The 21935-nt window shown below is 42.3% G+C and overlaps 1 protein-coding gene across 6 annotated transcripts in view; it reads right to left on the bottom strand.

The window, feature by feature from the left end:
• The window catches only part of RAVER2 (ribonucleoprotein, PTB binding 2), a 407034-nt gene that overhangs the window by 229243 nt on the left and 155856 nt on the right, over positions 1-21935 (bottom strand). For 4 of the 6 annotated variants that reach the window (XM_078669153.1, XM_078669118.1, XM_078669162.1 and 1 more), the window contains exons 7-9: positions 14981-15088; positions 14730-14838; positions 2710-2957 (exon numbers count right to left, since the gene is read on the bottom strand). In XM_078669153.1, coding sequence (XP_078525279.1) covers positions 2710-2957; positions 14730-14838; positions 14981-15088 — 465 coding nt within the window. The remainder of the gene's footprint in view (positions 1-2709; positions 2958-14729; positions 14839-14980; positions 15089-21935) is intronic. The other 2 variants (XM_078669128.1, XM_078669142.1) reach the window with 1 other exon arrangement.

Genomic DNA, 21935 nt, shown 5'->3' on the forward strand with positions numbered 1-21935 from the left:
GGTATTGCTACGCAAAATTTTCCGGATCCAGTCTGACGCCTGGGGATATTCTAAGGTAAGGAATCAATCACTAACGTGTCTCTTTCAGATAGAGAGAACGGTATTATCTACTCTGTAAGCCTTTGGGGATCCACTGGACTCTGTGCACACTATACCATACTTTGGTATAGTATATACAGAGCCAGCTTCCAACATAGTCTGTCTGAGAGCTGGTGCCATTGGCTTGCCAGACACTGATGCAAATGTGTCATTTGAAGACAGGCATTTGGAACTAAAACAAATGCAGGAAATCATCAAACCCAGAAACTAAGAGATTTGGCAGGCTGTCAGGCAATTCATCCATTCATCCTGCAAAGACTCTGACCCTTCAGACAGACAGAAAATAGTCTCTCTTCCAAAAGGATACACTAATGCAGATAGTGTGCCTACGACTGTCAAAAGAGAACAGATGGACTGAACTCGAATTGCCGTAAACTTGATTCACTTTTGAGGCCCAGTTGACACAGATAATGTTGTGTTGTATTGACGTTCTGATGTGTTGATGCCTTTATAAGCCAGTCATTCAAGTACGAATAGATGTGGTTTCCCGTTCGCCAGAGGTGCACCGCAACCCGTACCATGCACTTGAAAAATGTCAGTGTTGCTGATTTGAGGCCAAAAGGCAAAACTCGGTATTGATAATGGAAACTGCCCACCTGAAACCTTAAGAATTTGCATTGCTTCAGGAAGTAAGCATCTCAAAGGTCTAGCGCACACACCCATTCCCCATTGATGTAGTTGGGTGTATCTTATGAACTACCAACATCCAAAACCCTTCTTTCTCCAAGTAGTTGTCTCTCATCCTGAGGTTTAGGATTGTACAGTATTCCCTTTACTTTCGGTGCAGGGGGACCAGTTCCACTTCCAACTTCTAAACTATGAATCAAAGCACCTCTAGATGGTACGGAGATGTCTTCTTTTGTGGAATGAATGGAAAAGCTGCCTTGAACCAAATACAATAGCTATTCTCTACAATATGCAACATCCATTCATCAGTTATTTTCCTCCACTCTACCACACAATTCCTTGTTTACCCTAATGAGGTGGTGAAAGGAAGGTGAGGGGAGCCACTGTTTGGAAGGTTTTCCAGCATCACCACATGTTTGTTGGACATCTTTTTTTTGGTAGTCTTTTTCGAGGTTAGAAAGGCTTGTAATGTCGTTGCTGCTGATGGAACGGCTGTGACCACTGCAGAGTTTAACTCCTTTGCTGATGGTAATGCCTCTCTGAAGGTTAGTACACATGATTCCTGTACTCCTTACATATCTCTGGGCCAACTGTTTTAAGTGTTTCCAACTGAGTTTATGAGCTGCATTCCATCAGCATGGGCCCCAAACAATGTAACGTCAGAGAATGGCAGTTTTAAAATATTTGGTTGAGCTTCTGGTTTTAAACTTGTCAGGCAGAACCATAATTTTTTTTTTTTTTTTAAAACACAAATCGATGAAAGGCCAAGCCGTGGGCGGCTAAGACATCATAATCAGCAGCAGCAAAAAACACTTAATTGGAGACAAACATACTGTTTTGGAGAACCTCTCTGAAGTCCTGTGTATCTTGTCAAGGAAGATTTTCTTGAAACCTTAGAAGAGTCTCCCAGAGAGATCTGCCACACTTCCAGATTAAGGCAATTCCACTCGCCATTTTGACTGCATTTGCTGATGCTCCACAAGACGTTCTACCGGCTGTGTCCATTTTCATACTCTCCTTCTCAGGAGACACTGTGGAGGATTTCACCTACAATAAATAAATCACTTGGATGGTCTGCATGCAGAAAGAGAGAGTCCTGCTCAGGAGGTTTTCACTTCTTTAGTAGGTGTGTTGGAGGAGATCTAGCTGAAGATGGAACCAGGGGTAGCAAAGGACAAAGAGAGGTACAGTGGTGCAGCATTTCCGAAAATGACTAAGGTTTATTTGCACCTCTCACCAAGACCTTATTTAAGATGGTACGGTCATCAACAAATGCCACCCTTGCCAGAGGGGAATCTGAAATTCAGAGATGAACAGTAGTAGGTATGATGAGAACATCTGGATCATCCTGTTAAACCTGACCAATGTGTTGATCTTGAAAGGTGAGGAGACCTGTCGCAGTGAAATAGAGAGAGAGAAACACAAAAATTGTGTCAAAATTGAGGCAGGTAAAATTAGATGAGTCACGGATTTGTTATGGATCCTGTGTCTTTATGCATTCCTACTGCAAGGTTTCCTTCCAAGGTCTGCCTGAAAGTGGTATAAACTAGTTCAAAAGTTTGGGAGACTAAAAGACACAGAAGATTTTTTTTCTTCCGGATAGCTCAATTTTTAAAGTACAACTTTCCCACAGTGGATGGGGGTGGGTGAGTTCGACTGTGTTTTGGTACTTCTTTCCAGTATCATAGAGTCCTGTGATGCGGTTGATGCTATATATATGTGCAGGTCGATCAGGCTTTGATGTATGGACTAAAAACAATAAAAATTGTTGTGAAAAAACTAATAACCATTTTACAGGAGTACTGTAATTACAGGGTTAAATTAGCAGATGTTACAGTACGGGAGCCATAAGATAGATATATATTACTTATTTTACGGGCATTCATAATAGTAAAAGGGAATGATATACTAGTTAGGAAATTCATCAAAATGTGTAAGTTTAAAATAGAAAAATCAGAGTTTCTAACTCCAGAATGTCCTTACCCCTGAACTTGGATTGCTGGCTTTTGAATTAGCTTGTCTGTTGTGCTCCCCTAGTAGGGATCTTGTAGCAGCATTTGTGAAGTTCTGAAATGCATTTGAGGCCGACATGATTCCTTCTGGCAATCCTCCTTTACTTGAATGTTTCTCCTGAGGCATTCCTGATATCAGCGGGGCCCCAGCATGCTGATTTAGAAAAAATGGCAGAATGCCCATTTTTGTTGCTTGCATTGCAGAATTTGTTGCATTGCCTGTTTTGCAAACATACAAAGAAACTTTTCTATTAAGTTCTTACCAAAATATTGTTATGAATCAAAATTATGCTGCAAGAACTATACTGTGTGCGGATCGCCTAATGCTAAATTAGGAGACAATGACAAATTAAATGACAAATTCAGCACTGCTTCCTACAATTCTGGTCAATTGAATTCCAGTATATTAACTGAAATAAACTCCACTCAGCAGCAAATTGACCTGTAGAGACAGCTTTATTTGTATTTATTACTTTACTTCTGCCATCTGGAATTTTTTCTTAACATGGCAAAACAGCTGTACTAAAGAGCTTAAATGATGACTCAATTATTTGGAAAGGGCTTGAATGACTAATAACTGACTCTCCTCCACCAGGCCACTCCACCCGCCAATCCAAACTGGAACCCTAAATTCTACCTTGCAAACAAATTATTTTCTCTGGCTAGCTGAGCGAGGTCTACAAAGGCTAGAGAGGGATAAGATCAGAAGGTCCGGTGGAAGGTAACTATTAAAAGGAGTTCATGAATGTAGAATTACAGGAATGAAAGGAATGAACAGATTACTTCTATCTTCCATAATTTGCAGTTAAGTACTTTATTGGAAAAATTTGAGAAAAAGGTCACTTGGTTCAGGTACCAGGCACCACGCATATATACTGATATGCATATACCCAGGAACCTCCACCTAGAGCAGATAGTTCTTACCACGTGGTAACGCGAGTTATAAATGAAATGAATGTTCACTGCAACTGTACTATTGTTATAGTTGACTCAGGTGTCTTATGATCCTGCAACATTATGAAACTTCTTTGAAGGCCTATAACTAGTAATGCTTGTGTTTATTGAAAGAGTTACTCCAGTTTTTAATAACTGCACACCAAGTTGTAAAGTTACAGCAGTTCATAGCACACATCCTTCAGTCTATTTAATAGCTGGTGTTCAAAGCTTTTCATAATGGAGTTTTAGCTAGTTTAACACACTTGTCTCACAAGACCCTTAGTTAGTTTCAGTAAGCTTAGTTCCGTGGGAAGGGAAGCAATTCTCGAGTAGAACAGTGTCCCTGAGAGGGAAGTGTCTTCCTGCTTTCGTCTAATGTCTAATGCTTCTACTGGGGAGAGGAAGGGAGGCGAAGAGAAGAGAAGAGGGGTTTTGTATTTTGATTGCTTGCTGTTTTTATCTTTATTGTGATTCTATACATCATTTTTGCGGTTTTCTTTTTAACAATGGCTCTAAGAAACTACGGTGCATTCAGAAAAGTGTCGCAACAGGGAGACTCTTATACACTGAGATTTCACAGGCAGACTTAGACAAGAGGCGATTATCGAGATATCTGTAGTAGGCTTTTTTCGCATAACACTGAAGTACCTAATCTATGTATCTAAGAAGCTAAAACTAATGATAATCTTTGTAGTTACCGATCATAGATTTCACTCATGACAATATGACATCCCCACCTCAACAAACATTAAAATAATATCACTGCATGTTATAGCCCTCAACTATCCGGTCAACAGGGAATATATTTTTGACTACGTACAGAAACAAAAGGCAGACATAATCCTCCTACAAGAAACTAAAGTAGATACCAACCTAGCCAACTCACTGAAATGCCACCAATTTCCAGATGTGGTGGGTTCTGCTTTAGTGGGCAAGAAAAATTGAGTCTTAACACTGATATCTAGGAAAGCCAGGACAGACTTAACCTCGCACACTGCAGACAAGCAAGTTAGATGGGTTATAACAAATCTAATATTAACTCTGATCTTTACAAAATTAATATTTATGCCACCACAAATAACGACTCAGAGTTTTGGGATGAAATTGGAGAGCAGATTGCCGGGTCCCCGATTCAGCCACAACCATACTAGGGGGGGGGATTTTAATCTCCCAATGGATCTCTACCTCGAAAGGAACTCGAATTGCAATTTCAGACCGAATAAGGTGCATAAAGCACTCAAAAAGCTTTACAGTAAATTCAATATGATAGACAAATGGAGGCTACAGAACCCGGCACAAAGGGAGTACACATTCTATTCTCACCCACATAGTTCATACTCCCGCATAGACCATCTCCTGATTTCAGGGAATTCAACTAGCAGAATTGACCAAACAACCATAGAGCCGAGGGTCATCTCAGGCCACTCCTGCATAACACTAACTATTACAGACTCAACCCCTCTGTTAAAAGAACCCCTGAGGAGATTTAATGATGACGTTTTGACCACAACACAAAACAAAGCGCTTATTGAAGTAGCAATGAAACATTATTTGATAGAAAACAAGGAAAACGAGACATCGCACCTCACCTGGTGGGAGGCACTGAAAACTACGATTAGAGGAATTGTAATTAAAAATTAAGTAAAACATGAATAAAGAGGCCAATGAGAAACTACACACTTTAGAGAAGGAAATCTCGTCCTAGAGAAGATTCATATAATTAAGAAGGACTTGCAAACTCTAACAAAGATACTAAACAAGAAATATGAAAATAATAAAATTATTAGTACCAGAGCAGGGGTCTGGGTTAATAAACAAAAACGCCTAAGTTTATGGGAGGCCAACAAGGCCAGGAAATCCCTAGCCTCATACCTTAAAGTTAAAATGCAGAAAAAAAGCATCAATGCTATTAAGGATGATACAGGTACTATCCACGCTAATCAACTTAAAATTGCTGATACGTTCCAGGTATTCTACCAAAAACTGTACGACTCCAACACGAAACTGAATCCCATGAAGGTTAAAGAATTTCTAGACAAGATCTCACTCAAATCCTTATCCGACCAGGAAATGAGCTCCATCAATGGCTCTAGTACGCTGCAAGAAGTAGACAGTGCCATTGAAAAGCTGAAACCTGATAAAACCCCAGGCCCGGGCGGATACAATGCAACCTTCTTCAAAACATTCACCAGCCACTTAAGACAACGCCTCTTGAACTTATACCACCAGTTTGCAAACTAAGGCAAAATCACAGGCACACCAGCAGAGGGAATCCCAGTCATCCGAAAAGAAGGTAAAGACCCGCTCCTCACAAAAAACAATAGGCCGATTTCACTAATAAACCTTGACTGCAAAATATAGGCTATGATATTGTCTCACCGCCTGTAAAAATACATTAGTAAACCTAGTCACCCCTCGCAAGTAGGTTCCCTTAGACATAGGCTCTCTAGCGATAACACCAGGATATTTTGCCATGCAATTGAAGAAGCTAAGCAGATAGACCCCCCGACTGTCGCTATTACCCTAGACGCTGAAAACACGTTCAACAGAGTTGACTGGGCTTTTCTGCGAATTATACTAGAAAGGTTCAACTTGGGTAACTCACTGATACAAATGATCATGGCATTATATCATGAACCTAGAGCCTAAGTAAGGGCGGATGGTGCAGTTTCCTCTTTTCTCGCACTGCAACAGGCACCAGACAAGGATACCCTATCTCACCAGCACTTTTCCTATTCGCTAACACTTGAGGGAAAACATAGAAATCCCAGGGATTGAATTTGGTAATACAACTTTCAAAGTGGCCGCATACGCGGATGATGTTATGATAATCACAAGAGAGGCCGAGACAGCTAAACCGGTCATTATGAACACAATACAGGAGTTCTCTGAAGTCTCAGGCTACATGCTTAATAAAGATAAAAAAGAAGTCAAGCTTCTAAACTCCCTGGGAAGTAAGCGAATCCTGGGGGATTCCTGAGGTCTGGCATGGCAACCGGGACAAATTAAATATCTCGGTCTATTATTCACTAATGATCCCATAACTACATTACAATAGAACGAAAAATCCACTTTAAAAAAAAATCTCCGATCTACTGATGGATGGTCACCAAAATTTCTATCATGGTGGGGAAGGATAGTAACAATTAAAATGATGATATCGCCACTAATTAAATATCTCATTAGTAGGCTCCTGATTACTTTATCAAAAGACTTCTTGAAGAAGATTGACAAGGCCTTTACCAATTTCCTATGGGAAGGGAAGAAACCTAGAATATCACTGGTAAAACTCAAACAAAAAAGAGGAGTTATTTTTCTCCCCAACTTTAGACATTACCAAACAGCATTCCTCTGCAAACAATGGGCAGCCTGGTTGGTTGAGAACCCACACTATTGTCCCATATGGCTGGAAGTCGAAGCAAACCTATTTAAGAATATCCCCCTTTCCGTTATTATGACAATGTACACGTCTTTCCTACAACATTCCAAATATATTATCCAGAACACTAAGCAGGCGCTTTCACGCTTAGAAACACATTCTGCTATTAAGCTTGACAAATCCAAAATGACTGCAATATGGTATAACCCCAAACTAAGACTAGATGACATCCTAATCTTCCGGCAGGACTGATCACAGAGAGGTGTTTTATTTATTTATTTATTTTACCAAGACTTATACAGGGACACCTCCCCTAAATCTTTCTCTGAGCTACCAACAGGGAAGGATCTGACTAACATGGAGTTGTACAAATTCTTTAAACTTAAAGTACAAATATCTAAACATCCTATAAGACCAGTCGACCCCTCTCTACCCCTCAGACAATCCCAGCTCCTCAAAAGTGACCATGCAGTTTCTAGCGTATATAAATGACTCCTGACCAAACCATGCAAGAACCTTACAGTCAACGAAAAGAAATAGGAAGCAGAAAACCAACGCCAAATCTATTGAGTTAAAATGGGAACGCATACATATGACTCCCTTTAGGAATAAAGTCTCCACATACTCTCTCGAACTAAATACATGATCATAAATAAAGCCTACTGGACACCAGCTAAACAACACAAACTTAATCTCACTCAATCTCCCCTATGCTGGAACTGTGAATCTCACGTAGGCGACCTGCCACATATGTTATTTCATTGCCAGGCCTTGCAACCGTTCTGGGATAGGGTTTACGAATACATAACACACACTCTACACATCAGACCGAACAGAGAATTCTCATATATTTTGCTAGGATACTTAGATCCACAAATACAGAATGACAATGAACAAGATCTACTTGACTTAATGCTCACCCTAGCATGCAAAATAATTTTGGGTAACTGGAAGAATTTCAAACTAATCAACTTTAAGATGTGTAAGGAATGGCTAATCTTTGAGAGGTGCTGACAATACTGCTCTACAACTTTCCCCGTGGTGCTCAGCCGACAGGAACATGTAAAATGCTATGGGCTCCATCTTTAAGCCTCCGTGACAACCCCTAAGAGTCGACTCTTCAAAGGACATATACCGATTTCTAGCCGATCATTACACCATACTCACCTTGAATGCCTACTACGGATGTCCCTTAATGCACCTTTTGATCATTACCGTGAGCCATTGGTTTTATTTCATTACTTGTTGTGTAGCAGAATCTACCTTAAAGCAGATTGTACTGAGACACTCCTATCCTGGAAGGTGTACTACTGTATTACTATACATGCCAATCAGTATATTACTGTCTCTATTGTTTGACGGGAATGTTTAGCATACATGACAATCTTGTTGTTACAAATTCTACAGAACAATGGATACCTTCGCCAGTGTCCAGCTGCTTTTCTTATCACTTATTTATCTTATTTTCTGTTTGGTATTTATGTTCATTGTCTCCTTGTTTTCTTTGTGTTACTTTTTTCAAAAGAATTCAATAAAAACGACTTCAAATAAAAAAAAGTACTTTATCAGTACCCATGGCAGTCAGTGTACTCTTTAAGGAACAGATTCTACGTGACTACTCTGTAAAAACTCTTCTTTTTTTCTACTACCAGAAGTCAACACATGATCTTTTTTAAATGCGTATATGGAGAAAGTAGCAATTTTGTATATCTTTATGAGTGAAAGGTGGCTGCGATTACTGATTTTGTGCTTTTAACATGGAAGCAACCCTTGCCTATTAATGCCAATATGATAACTAAACTGATTATTCTAGAGATTAAACTGATATTTGCTTTCATTTTTAAAGCACATGTCCATATATTGGGGATACTTAGTTCTTACATAATAAAAAGCAATTCCTTGCCACATAAGAATCTTAATAAGGGAATGAAGCTTGGGTAAGGAAAATAGATGGAAAACGGTCTAATTAAAATTAAAATGTGCAACAAATGTGCAAATATCCTAGGATAGTTACAAATGGTCATTTTATTACAGCTAGTAACTGGATCCAAGGGTCACACAAAAACACCACTTAGAATTCCAGTTTATTCATGCATGTTTCAGTAATTGGGATGTCAATGCAAGTTCAAGGATATACAGATGAAAAATGTACATATAGAATTAATTTAAAATTAACTCATTTGCAGAGGTAGTCATTATTCTTAAAAATGTGACATAGATCTAGCATTCCTGGACGTATGCTGCTCTTCACTGACTTTCAAAACATTTCTGTAGTTTTACAGAGTTCTCTGAAAGTTCCACCTTTCCAAACAATACCATGTAATTACAGACACCAATCATGAAATACATTTCTAACTTGCTACAAATTCTACTTGAGAAGTCAAGTAATCAGTTGAGTAGGAGAGCATAAAGATATTACAAATGCAGTGGGTGATACTCAATATTAGATAGGACAGCAAGGACTAGTTTTCCACAAAAGAAAAGGAATATTTAACTTATCAATTTAAAAAAGTTCTGCCTGGAATAGCTCCAATCATCTCAACACGCACACATCCGCCACCGCACTGCCTCGTCCCCCTAAAAGCCCAACATGTTAACTTTGGGAATACATAGAGACTGATTGCTGTACTATATGCTGCTTTCTAAAGTACAAAAAAAGATACATAATTCAACAATCTTTCTCAGTATGCACTACTTTTCAAATTTGGGATCCCTTAAATTGTAGTGCAGAGTAGAGTCTCAAACCATGCCCATTATAGGGAAAAAACACTTTTCGTCTGAACTGACAAAGATGATGTACCACACACACTCAAACCGACCACAATACCATGGAGCAGAATTAACCCTGATGCATGAACACACTTGCAGATAACATTTCATTGGACAAGTCGAGCTATCATATCATACAAACACAATACATTAATCTGAGTGGCCAAAAAGAGCACCTAAGCATGTTTAAATTAATGTTAAGAGAAATGTTTAAATGAGCAACACCTATGTTAATTTTCCTAAGATATGTAAGGATGGCCAAATGTTTGAATTCTTATGTTCAAGGAAACAAAAACTACTAGAACAGAAATTTCAATTGGTCAGGTCACCTTCATGTCTAGAAGACCACGTCTCCAGCTTTTCAGCTTGTTCTATCTGGATCAAAAGTTTAGGGTAGTTGCTCTGCTTGATGGATATAAAAGGTCCATCAAGAGTAGTGATAAAGCCTCTTACAGAACTTTCAATTATCTTTCTTAGGTAAAGGACTTCAGTCTTTATCAAAAAGTGAATTATAAGCTGCTCTTTCTTGACAGAAAAATGACAAAGGGAAATTGTTACAGCACCCTGCTATTCTATGCTTTTGACCATTGTGGACTCGGCCAAATCTCTGGGTATCACCTTGGACTATAACCTAAACATGCAAGACCACATCAACTCAATGGCCAAGTCCGCTAGATTCCACTTGAGCTACCTTTGGAAATTGAAACCATTCCTTGATGCTCACGACCTAAAACTTGCAGTCCAATCCCTAGTTATTTCTAGGCTGGAATATGGCTGCTCCACCCTTTCTGGTTTACCCCAAATCTCCCTTGCACCTTTAAAACCCTGCCTCAACGCAGCTGCCAGACTACTTACCGGCACAGGGAAATTTGATCACATCACCCCTCATCTGAAATCATTGAACTGTCTCCCACTCGAGGCTTGGATCCATCTCAAGTTGGCATGCATCACGCACAAGGCCCTACACTCAAACTCCCCTGCGTATCTTGCACAGAAACTTGTGATATCGGGAGGAAGCAGAAACTCACGATCGGCCAGTGCCCTCCTACTCCAGCCTGCTCGCTTTTGGAGAAAAAAACTACAATCGAGCTTTCGCTGGGGCTGCACCAAGAATATGGAACTCCTTCCCACCCGCCATCAGAAGAATCCCCTCTCTGGCACGCTTCAAAAGGGAGGCCAAATCCTTCCTTATGGGTAAATTCCTTGACTAATCCAGTTCCACTACCAAAGACTACTGCCTCCATCCTGTGACCTGGCCCCACCAAGAAATCGGAATCCGTCCTTGACAATTGTAATATTGACTATCCTGTATAATGCTTTTCCCTCTTTCTCCTAGCACCCCCCCCTATTTTACAGTACTCTTGTGTTATCCTTCCTATTGTTTACTTTGTGACTCTGTAAAAGCGCTCTGATACTCTAACGGGTCAAGTTCGCGCTCTATAAAACTCTAAAATAAATAAATAAATAATTTTAACCAACATGGTAGCATCACTAAAATGTGGCATAACCGGAACATGCTAACGCACACATTTCCAAACCTCTCATTACCGTGTTTCAACTGCATACATTTTATTTATTTTACAGAGTTTTATATAGCGCAAACTTGACCCGAAGGTATCGAGATCCAGAGCGATTTACACGAGCACCAGTTGTGTTACATGAGGACACATTCATTTTTGTTAGGCACGGGGAGATTAAGTGCTTTGCCCAGAATCACAGGATGTTGCGCGACCTTGCGGAGTCTCGAACCCGGTTACCCAGATTTAAGGTTAACTGCCCTAGCCGTTAGGCCAACTCCTCTACCCTAATACTAATTTCATTGTTTACTTAGAGATTCAACATAAAATGATTAATACTCAATGGTAAATATAACCTGTAAAACAAACTACAAAAAAAAACTCACACCACCATACTCTTATTCTTTCCAATCCAATGTGCAACATGCAAAAAGATATTAACTGCCTGTCGTTGACAAAGGCATGGTCGACACGAAGGTGGCCATCAAGGAAGTTGTCACTGAATGAAACGTCAACTTGGAAGTTGTTGGTGAGGATGTAGTCGGCCCAACTTTTAAGATGGATGTGGAATATTTGAAAATTGATATCAGGTTTGAGTATCCTTAGACAACCCCTGCAACTCAGCCTCCAGGGGGCCAGCATTGTTTGAAAATCAAAGCGATAAGATATTAAGAAAGTGATGATCATTTGGACATTTTACCAATGTCTGCCAGAGGCACATTCCATTAAAAAGCTTTCTTGAGGCAGATCATGGCCTAACACTCAATTAAAGACAGAAGAGTAGGTTATGGCATACCTGATCTTTGATTGAATTTAGTAGGGACATCTTCATGAAGTGTGTAGAAAAATTACTAACTTTGGTAGGGATATTTCTAGTAAAAACATGATTTTTTTGTACATTCCTCACCTTATAAACTATACCTTCAGGCACAAACCTTGTCAAGAAAACTGCTCTCTAGTAACAGTGCTGCAACTTCAGCTGCTTCTCAACCCAATGGATGTGATGTAATCAATATATATTACACGTCACCCGGAGCACAGGCGTCAGTTCCTGGTACTTCTTCCAGGAAAGATGTAGGAATATGGAGAGGATCTGAGAGTGCATCAGCGACCTTCACAGCACATAACATGTCAGCGACCTTCACAGCACATAACATGTCTGCATACATTGGGATCTTTTTAGTCATGGCACCAACTCATCAAGAGAGGACAATCAGGAATCAGAGGAAGACTGATATGATGGTAGGTAACATTTTCTTCTGATAAATACAACCTCCAGCAGACTCCTCAACTTATGAATGATTCCAAAAGCAGTAAGGTCACTGGTGAGTCGGATTCAGTAGTGCGGAGTAGACAAGGACTTCATGTAAAACAGCACACGACAAGTTATACGATGCCTGAGCTGTGAGGCGATAATGCTTCGCAAATGTTTGCAGGGATGACCATGTGGCCACCAAGCAGATTCAACCACCAAAGAGTCACGGGTGAAAGCAGTCATTGCCCAAGGGAAGCAAGCACAAATGTCCTCAGGAAGGTCTTGTTTGACGAAGGCTTACCAGCTCTTGGAACAGAGGATGACCCAATGGTGACTTTGAACAGTGAAGCTCACAAACAGGTGATCATTCACGGCTCTTTTAAGTATGATCAAAGTAATAGGACACAGCTAGTCTGGGGCCCAGTCTAAAAAGTTACTGTCACCAACAATATGGATTCCAGAGTAGGGAGTCTGTGCATAGGCTTGAAAAGGGGGTGCCATTAGTAAAGTAAACAAAAGATTAAAAGCCCACCAAGGAACGATGAATGGTGGAGGAGGAAAACGGTGAAGCAAAGTTTTTAGAAAAAGCTCCAGACAGAGGACAGAGCATCCACTCTCACAAAGAAACCTGTAAGGTGAGCCAGTAGTGGGAACATTCTCTGTATCTGGGCCACTGGTGACAACTCCAAACACAGGGTTCATGACCCCAACACCGCCCAATCTGTTGGCACAATGGATGGGGCAGTTGTAGTCAGTCAGAATTTTAATGGCGTTCCCCGAGAAAGCAAGATGGGCTGTATTAAGCTCAAGCAATTTTTGCACTACTCGGATGCAGAACAAAGGCTTCGAACCATCATGACACCCACATGGGTACTCCAGTCCAATGAGGCATCTGTGATCAAGGTAGCCTGTGGAAGGCTGATTGGGTTGCCAAGCAAAAGTATGGAGGGGTCCATCCACCAGTGCCGATCTGGAAGATCTGCTCCTTTCATTATAGTCAGATTTCAAAGGCACCACTTAAGGATCCCCATTCCCCATCTGGCATGTGGTATATGTGGTAGCAACAGGATGCACAAGACCATGAGATGAAGCAGAAGTAAGGCCTCGCAAAAAGGGGATAATCTCCCAAACATGTGCAATTCTCTGTGAAGGAGCAAAGGCCTTCATGTGACTCCTGGCCAGTACCGCCTCAATGAAGGTCAGTCTCTAAGTGACCGTGAGACGAGATAATTGGGTGTGCAAGAAAGCTCAGTGCACTGACGGTCATCTTTGACGGGCGCCAGCGAGTCGTTTCTCAAAAGCCTGTTGTCCAAGTGTGGAAATGTATGGACTCCTGATCCCTGTAGTGTGGCCATCGCAAATACTAGCACTTCCAGAAAAATGGGAAATGAGGTAGTCAGTCAAAAAACAATGGGGCCTCGAACTGATAATGGAGGACCCCCAGTGTGAAGCTCAGTACTGTGTGTAGGTGGAAAGGTCACAGAGAAATGGGTGTCCTGGAAGTCCAGCCAATCATCTCCTGCATTTAGCACAGTATCTTCACTGTGTCCTGAACAAGTTCATAAGGGGAAAATCCTGAATGGGTCTCAGACCTACGTTCTTCATGGTGAACAAAAAGTCAAGAGAGTAAAACTGTGCGTCCAATCTCCTGGAGGAACAACTTTTATAGCCCTCTTTGTTCAGTTTTGGTAGACGTTCTAGAAGTGTTGTGTGGCCAGCATTCAGCAAAAAGGTATGCTTGCTGTGGGAAGGGGTTCAGAGAGTGTAACCCCAGAAGGAAGTAATCTTGATGCTTGGAAGGAAGAGCAAAGAACATGTATCTTCAAATCAAGTGTTGCCCAGGGGGAGGATCAGTGTTGCAAAGGCATTTAGTGGTAAATAATGTTGCACAGTGCTGTATTCTTTCTCCAACACTGGCTGTACGGACCAGAGAGAATATCTACGCTCACAAAGCTGATAAAACTTCTTAACATCAAGCCAATCTCTAACTAAGGTCCTATGCCTGCATAAAAATGGTACGAATAACATTTAATAGAATATCAAATGGATAGTGTTAACACATTAATATGTCAAATATATGTAAGATGGTTGTACAACTAAAATTGTAGTAATTCATTATTTTTTAACGAAAATACCTGTCTGTGTTTCCCCATGATGTGCCATATCGGTCACCGGTTGCGCAGGTCCAATTCCCAAACCAGGCTGAAGTAATGCTGTTGGAGCTTCACCAAGGAGTCCAGGTTTCTGATTAAAAGAGCAAAGAATAATTAATGGATTATGTTGTGACATCGCTTCGGATAAAACTAAAAAATATTTTCAAAATTGTATGATTTTCATCAATATTCTATTAGGAGGAAAACCGATTGTGTGAATGAACAATGCTTACGTTGTTGATGGTTTGTGTGCTTTTAAGTTTCAGTAGTTGCTGTTGTGCCATCTGCAAATGTGAGATGTTCTGAAGGAGGCCTGCAGGATTTCCCAAAGAAGTTTTCTGCTAAACACATAAAAAAAAGATTTGGTTGGTAGGTAAGGTTTTCAAACAGTAACTTTCCTTCCTTTGAAAATACCTCGCCACCTTCAATTTCACAACAGTAATATGAAAAACAAAGTAAAGCCTCTGAAGAGAATACCATTTTACCTATTAAGGTATCGGACCTTCATCTAGTCCTAACAAAAGACAATTCTAACCTCAAATAACACACTAAAATGCACAAATTGCCCTTTCTCATGAATTATTAAAGAAATAAATGTGCCAAACTTCAGTAGCATTGTGTGAAATGTAAGCATACCCTGATACATGGAACCTCGTTTAGTAGCAATAACCAAAATTGACAATTTCCTGCAACAGTTTCAGTCTTGCACATCATCTGCGAGGAATTCTGTACCATTTCTTACAAACAGCTTTAAATGGGTAATGTTTGAGGGTATTAGTTTATGCACAGCTCTCTATGTCCTTCCATAGAATCTCAATGGTGCTAAAGAGGGGCTTCTACTTGGCTATTTCAAAATTCAGATTATTTTCTTTTCAGTCAGATAGTCATAGATTTAGTGGTATATTTATCATTGTCAACAGTGCATGATCCACTTTTTGCTAAGCTTTAGCATGAGCTGGTATACAGAAGAATTCATAGCAAAATCAATGAGTGTATGGTATCCCACCCTTGTGACTGAAAAGTAGGCCAAAATCATGAATGCTTCCTCACCATGAAATTCAGCCAAACTCGCTTGCTCTCATCTTTTCAGAAGACATTGTTCCATAAGTCTTTAGTTCATTCACTGAATGTTTTGCAAATCTGGAACGCGCAGCAGTATTGCTTTCGGGGAGAAAAGATTTGCTTCAGCGAAAGCAGAATTTGTTCTGTCTTTTCCTAATGGCAGAAGTAATTAATTGTAAATTTTACTGCATTGAGACACACCTGTGGATCCTTCAACGCAGCTTTTGGTTCATTCAGATCTTTAGGTGAATCATATGGTCTAATCTTCAAGTGAATTTGCAGAGGCTCCCACTGCTGGATAGACTGGCAACAATCTTGAACTTTTTCCATTTTTAAATATCGTTTGGCACTGCTGAATGATAGACTTCCTATTGTTTGGAAATATTGGCACAGCCTTTCCCTGGCTGATCAGCAACAATACTTCATTTTCTGAGACCTATGAATGATGTGTTATGACCATTCTTTATGCTCCACGAACAACTAACCGTGTTATGGATTATTTATAGGTGGCAGCTCTTCATGATTGTGAGAAAGTGTCTCTTTTGCATGGTTAGCCCCCACTTTTGGCTTGGTTTTGAAGTGGTTTTAAATGTAGTGCACAGGGTCCCTGCCAACCAGGTGCCCTGTGGCAGTGCTCCTTCTCTAAAACAAACTCCCAATTGGTACTTTTGCCACCTTTAAGTCCCAAGCAACTGATACCCAGGGTACCTAGGGCATGAGAGCTGAAGAGGGTTCCTTGGGACTCTCCCTCAATGGGACCATGTCACTGCCCTTGCAGCCTGCATGCCACTGTGAGGGAGAAAACAAAAAAGTCGACATGGCACCCTGTCTGGATGCCATGCCAGCTAAAACTGCCTGGCAGCATAGGTGAGTCCCCTCTCTAGCAGGCCTCACAGACCTAAGCCGATCGCTGCGCTTCCTAATCAACGGTAACCTCTCTACTCCCTCTCCGGTCAAAGTCGCAGTCCCCCCAAGGATCAACCCTGTCCCCTACCCTCTTCAACCTCTACCTCGAACCACTTGCCGAAGTATTACTTTACTTGTGGGTTTATAGAGCGCAAACGAATCATCCCCGAAGGGATCTCTCGGCGCTTTGAGGAGACGGTCATAATGAGCAGGTGCAACTAATAAAGCCATGTCTTTAGAAGTTTCTTGAACGTGGTTAGCTCGTTACAAGCTCTGATGTTCTGTGGTAGTTTATTCCAGTGGCTGGCTGCCAGATAGGAGAAGGCTCTCCCACCCATCCTTACCTTGTGTATTCTCTGGGAGCACAACAAGTTAGCATTGCCAGATCTTAATTGTCGCACAGGCTGATACCAACCGATTTTATTTCTGAAATACGCAGGGCCCCTACCTTGTAGTGATCTGAAGACCATGCAGAGCATCTTAAAGATGGCTCGCTTCTTAACTGGGAGCCAGTGTAATTACGCTCAGCAAATATCTCCTAACATATGTATGCCGACGACACCCAGCTCTACATCATAGCCTCCTCTCTCGAGGATATTCTCTCCCTGAATGAGGTCCTGAAATCAACCGTCCACTGGGTCACCTCCAATCAGGTCAAGCTCAACACCAAGAAAACAGAATTTCTCTTAATTTCCCCTCCAAAAACCAATCCCGAGACGCAGATATGGATCAAGGCTATCACAGCCCTAGATTGCCCACCGACCATCGTGGACTCCGCAAAATCTCAGGGAAGAACACTTGACTGCAAGTTGAACATGCGGGACCACATCAACTTGATGGCCAAATCGGCCAGATTCCACTTGAGCTACCTCTGGAAAATGAAACCCTTCCATTACACTATCGACCTAAAAATTGCAGTACAAGCGATAGTAAGCCCTAGACTGGAATATGGATGCTCCACCCTCTCTGGTTTACCCAAGATCTCCCTGGCACCTTTGAGAGCCTGCCTCAATGCTGCCGCCAGACTTCTTACAAGCTCAAAAAAATTTGACCATATAACCCCACACCTGAAAGCATTGAACTGGCTTGCCCTTGAGGCCAGAATACAACTCAAACTAGCCTGCATTACACACAAGGCCTTATACTCAAAGTCCCTGGCTTATCTTGCACAGAAACTGGTGGTATCTGGTGGAATCAGAAACTCCCAGTCTGCCAGAGACCTCTTACTCCAACCTGCACGGTTCGGGGAGGAAAAAAACCTGTTAACCGGGCTTTCTCTGGATCCGCCCCAAGAATATGGAACTCTCTCCCGCCAGCCATCAGAAGAATCCCCTCTTTGGCACGTTTCAAAAAGGAGGCCAAAACCTTTCTTATGGCTAAATTCCTCTTCTAAATGCTGCCTCCTACCAACACATAGACTTTGCCTAACTACTGACTAGCGACTCCCTTCAGAATACCACGCTACCTCATCAGGAAATCTGAGGCCTTATCTGGAGCTATTTAAATGTAAACTGTATATACTTGTCCTCTACCCTTAATGTGTTTCCTTGCCTAATGTGATCACATGTAAAGCGCTCTGATACCCTGACGGGTCAAGTTCGCGCTCTATAAAACAAAAATAAAAAATAAATAAAACTAGACTACAGGTGAGGGCGTATCTGCATAAGCAGATATGCCCCTACAATATTCAGCACAAATTCCTATTGTAAGTGACAGTGAAGCCATGGAGAGTACAAGGCCTGAGAACTCGACAACTCGAGTTCCACGGCATCATGATGGCTTCAATGAATACAGAAGTGTTTGGTACTGTAAGAAAGTGCCCTCTTTTTGCATGATTGCCCCCACTTTTTGCCAAACTGCTGATATACTTTGACAGAGTGTGCCCTGGGTTCCTGCCAAATAGTTATGCAGGGCCTATTTTCTTTCCCTAAAACTGCATTAAGACAAACCCCAATTGGCATGCTTTGGCCACAGGTCAGTCCCTTGTATATGGTACCATGGGTACCAAGTGCTCTGTGGCCGGGGAAGGCCTCTAAGGGCTGCAGCACTTATTATTCCACCCTTAGAGGCCCTGTACCTCTACACACACTGCCATTACAGGCTGCGTGTTTTGGTGCAGAACAAAGTGTAGAGTCGACAAGGCACACATCAATGTGTGCCATGCCTACAATCCACTGCCCTGACGTAGGTCAGACACCCCTCTAGCTGGGTGCACTATACCAGTGGTGAGGGTACAGGTGCATGAACCCTGTACCCCTACAGTCTCTAAGCCAATTCTTAGACATTGTAAGTGCAGTAATGCCATTAAGAGTATATGGTGCTGGGAGTTCGTCATTACGAATTCCACAGCACATTAAACCCACACTGATGTGGGATTTAATGACAATGCACTTAGAGGGCATTTTAGATATACCCCCTGAGAAACGACCTAAGTCTAGTGTCCTGGCTGAGTGGCTGCTCTCCAGCTGTCACCCCCAGACATGTTTCTGGACCCCTGGGTTGAGAGCCTGCCTCTCTCTGTCTAGGTCCTGAAACAATGCACAGCCTGCCAAGCCTCCTCCCCCAGGATGGGCAGGGTCCATAAAGGGAAAGCTTCAAAGGCTTGCTGCCTTTGTGAGCTACCCCAGCCATTTGCTGCTTCCAGTTATGACCCCCACTTTGGGTGGGAGAATTTGCGGGAAAACCAAGTGAGGAAGGGAGGTGTGTCCACCTGTGCCAATCCCGCCCCTTAGGTGGGGGAGGCGAGTTGAAGCACAACTCTCAGTCCCCACCATCTTGTAGATGGGGAGACTCAGATAACCAGAGAGGCATATGCCCCCTCCCACTGGAGGGTGGCATAATAGGGGATGTACCCGCCCCAAGGAAGGGACCCATTGGTCCCGATCTTTACTTACCTGTAACGCCCCTACATCTAGTATTTAGGGGCAACCCTGAACCTTACCACCTCAGACAAGAACCAACCAGAAGAAGAAGAGAAGAAGAAGGACCGAAGAAGCTGTGCTGAACAAAGAAGAGGAGGATGCCCACTGACTTGGCCCCAGCCCTACCGGCCTGACCGCACCTCGTACCAACTCCAGCAAAATCCTAGTGTGTCTTGCAGCCAGCATCCCTCAAAAACCCGAATGACATGCCCTTCCTTCCAAAATCAAGACTTTGTCCCCTGTGACAACCGATTTGCTCAACAACAGACTGTGGCCAAATCTGCAAGTCTGCACCACTCTAAACCCGATGCCCACGGCCTGAGTTTGAGTGGCTCAACACCATAAGGAGGTCTCCCCGGCAACCATGATCTGATATCTGGTGATCTCTGACCTGCCTCGAATCTCCAATCAGCGCCTGTATCCCCTCTTGGAGGATCCCCCTGTCCGCGACCGGAGCTGGTAAGAAAACCAGACGCCTAAAGACACCCGATGTCCCACGGCCTTAGGTAGCCCAACCAACGGTGTCCCAGCATCCAAGGATACCTCTGCAACCGGTGGTCACCTCCAAAAGATATTTATCCCCGAGCCTGCAGTGTTTGCTGTAAGCGGAGAATTCCCATTGAAATCAAAAGGGCACCGATGCAATAACAGCACCCAGCTGTCCCTGCACTACTGCGGGTGTACTTTGGGTGCTAACTCTGATCTCCCTTTGCCCTGAGCCTAACACCAGGAGCTTTGCTCCCACAACCTTGTGGCCTGCTCTTGAGCACCCACCAACCGGGAGGCCCCCTGTCCCCCATTGGATAACACTGGGTCTCAACACTCTGCACCCAGCCGCTCTAGTGCCACTGAGGGTGTTCTGAGAGTGCATCTTCGACCCTGGGCTGGGCTGCTTTTCTAGAAAATTGTTCTAAGTGTGGAGTGGTTTGTATGAAACATTGAAAAACTGCAAATGTACTAAAAGTGAATTACTTATCTTTTTGTCTGAGAAATGTCACAGCGTGATACCTAAGCATATCACACTGATTAGCAAAAGTTATCTAACAAGTAACATGCACAATAACCTGTAATGTAACTGAAGAGTAATTTTGAACTGTTGACTTACCTGTAATTCAACCAACTGCATTTGAACCTGCATTCAACTGTAAATCGCTACATAAGATTTTGCAAAGTGTTATTTCAATTACCTGCACCAAGCTTGGCTTGGTTCAAGAAATAAAATAACTAAATATTTTTATACAAAAAAATTGGTCTGAGTTCTGTCTGAGTGTGTGACATCATTTGCTGCCTGAGTGTGTACAACAAATGCTTAACACTACCCTCTGATAAAGCCTTAGCTCGCCCACACTACCAAAAATGGAGAGTAAGGTGCTATCTACCTTTACCTCTGCCTACCTTTGGGGTTCCACTGGAGTCTGTATCTCCCATAGCTCTCGTCGTTTCATTGTCCTTTATTTTCTGTAGAGACTCATCTACTTCACATCCAAATAGGTCGTCTTCTGCAAAGGGCTTATTGATTATGGATGTTTGTACTTCCTGAGATTCTGAGCCAGGCGTGCATTGTTACTGTTATACCTGTGCACATTTGTCTGCTGGCTTCATCGGCTGCATCTATAGCTGATTTCAGGCAGGTGTTTCCTATGTTTCCCCCCTCTGCATGATGGATTTTGCTTTTTTTTTTTATCCTCCTCTTGGTATTTGTTCAATTAGTTCCTCGATGTCGTTCCATTAATGATGGCCAAATCTACTGAGGAGGGCATTAGAGTTCGCAATGTGCCAATAAATTGCTGCCTCCATTTGCATCTTCCACCACACCATGTCCATTCTCTTACTCTCCCTTTCTGGAGGTTGGACAGTGGAGGAATGAGTGTTGCTCCGACTTTTTGCTGTGGTAACAATGATGGAGTCACTCACCATTGTGCCTAGAATGTATTTCGGGTCCCTGGTGGAGGGCTTGTATTTAATTTCTACCCTTGGTGCTACTCCAAACTTGGTCAAAGAATTTACCAACCCCTCAGCCAACTCCAACGACATCACCCCCTCTCAAGCCCTCTGCGACTCCCTAGCTTCGTTCTTCCACAACAAAATCGCAGACATCCACAACAGCTTCGACAACCTACCCGGAGACCAACCCACCCAACCTTCTGCAGGACCTTCCCCCCCATTGAACATCCTTAATAGCTGGAACCCAATCTCCACTGAGGACACCATCCGCCTGATGAACTCCATCCACTCAGGATCCCCCACAGACCCTTGCCCTCACCACATCTTCAACAAAGCTGACTCCATCATAGCACCG

This window comes from Lissotriton helveticus, chromosome 1_2 (assembly GCF_964261635.1).
Source record: "Lissotriton helveticus chromosome 1_2, aLisHel1.1, whole genome shotgun sequence".
Taxonomy (NCBI): domain Eukaryota; kingdom Metazoa; phylum Chordata; class Amphibia; order Caudata; family Salamandridae; genus Lissotriton; species Lissotriton helveticus.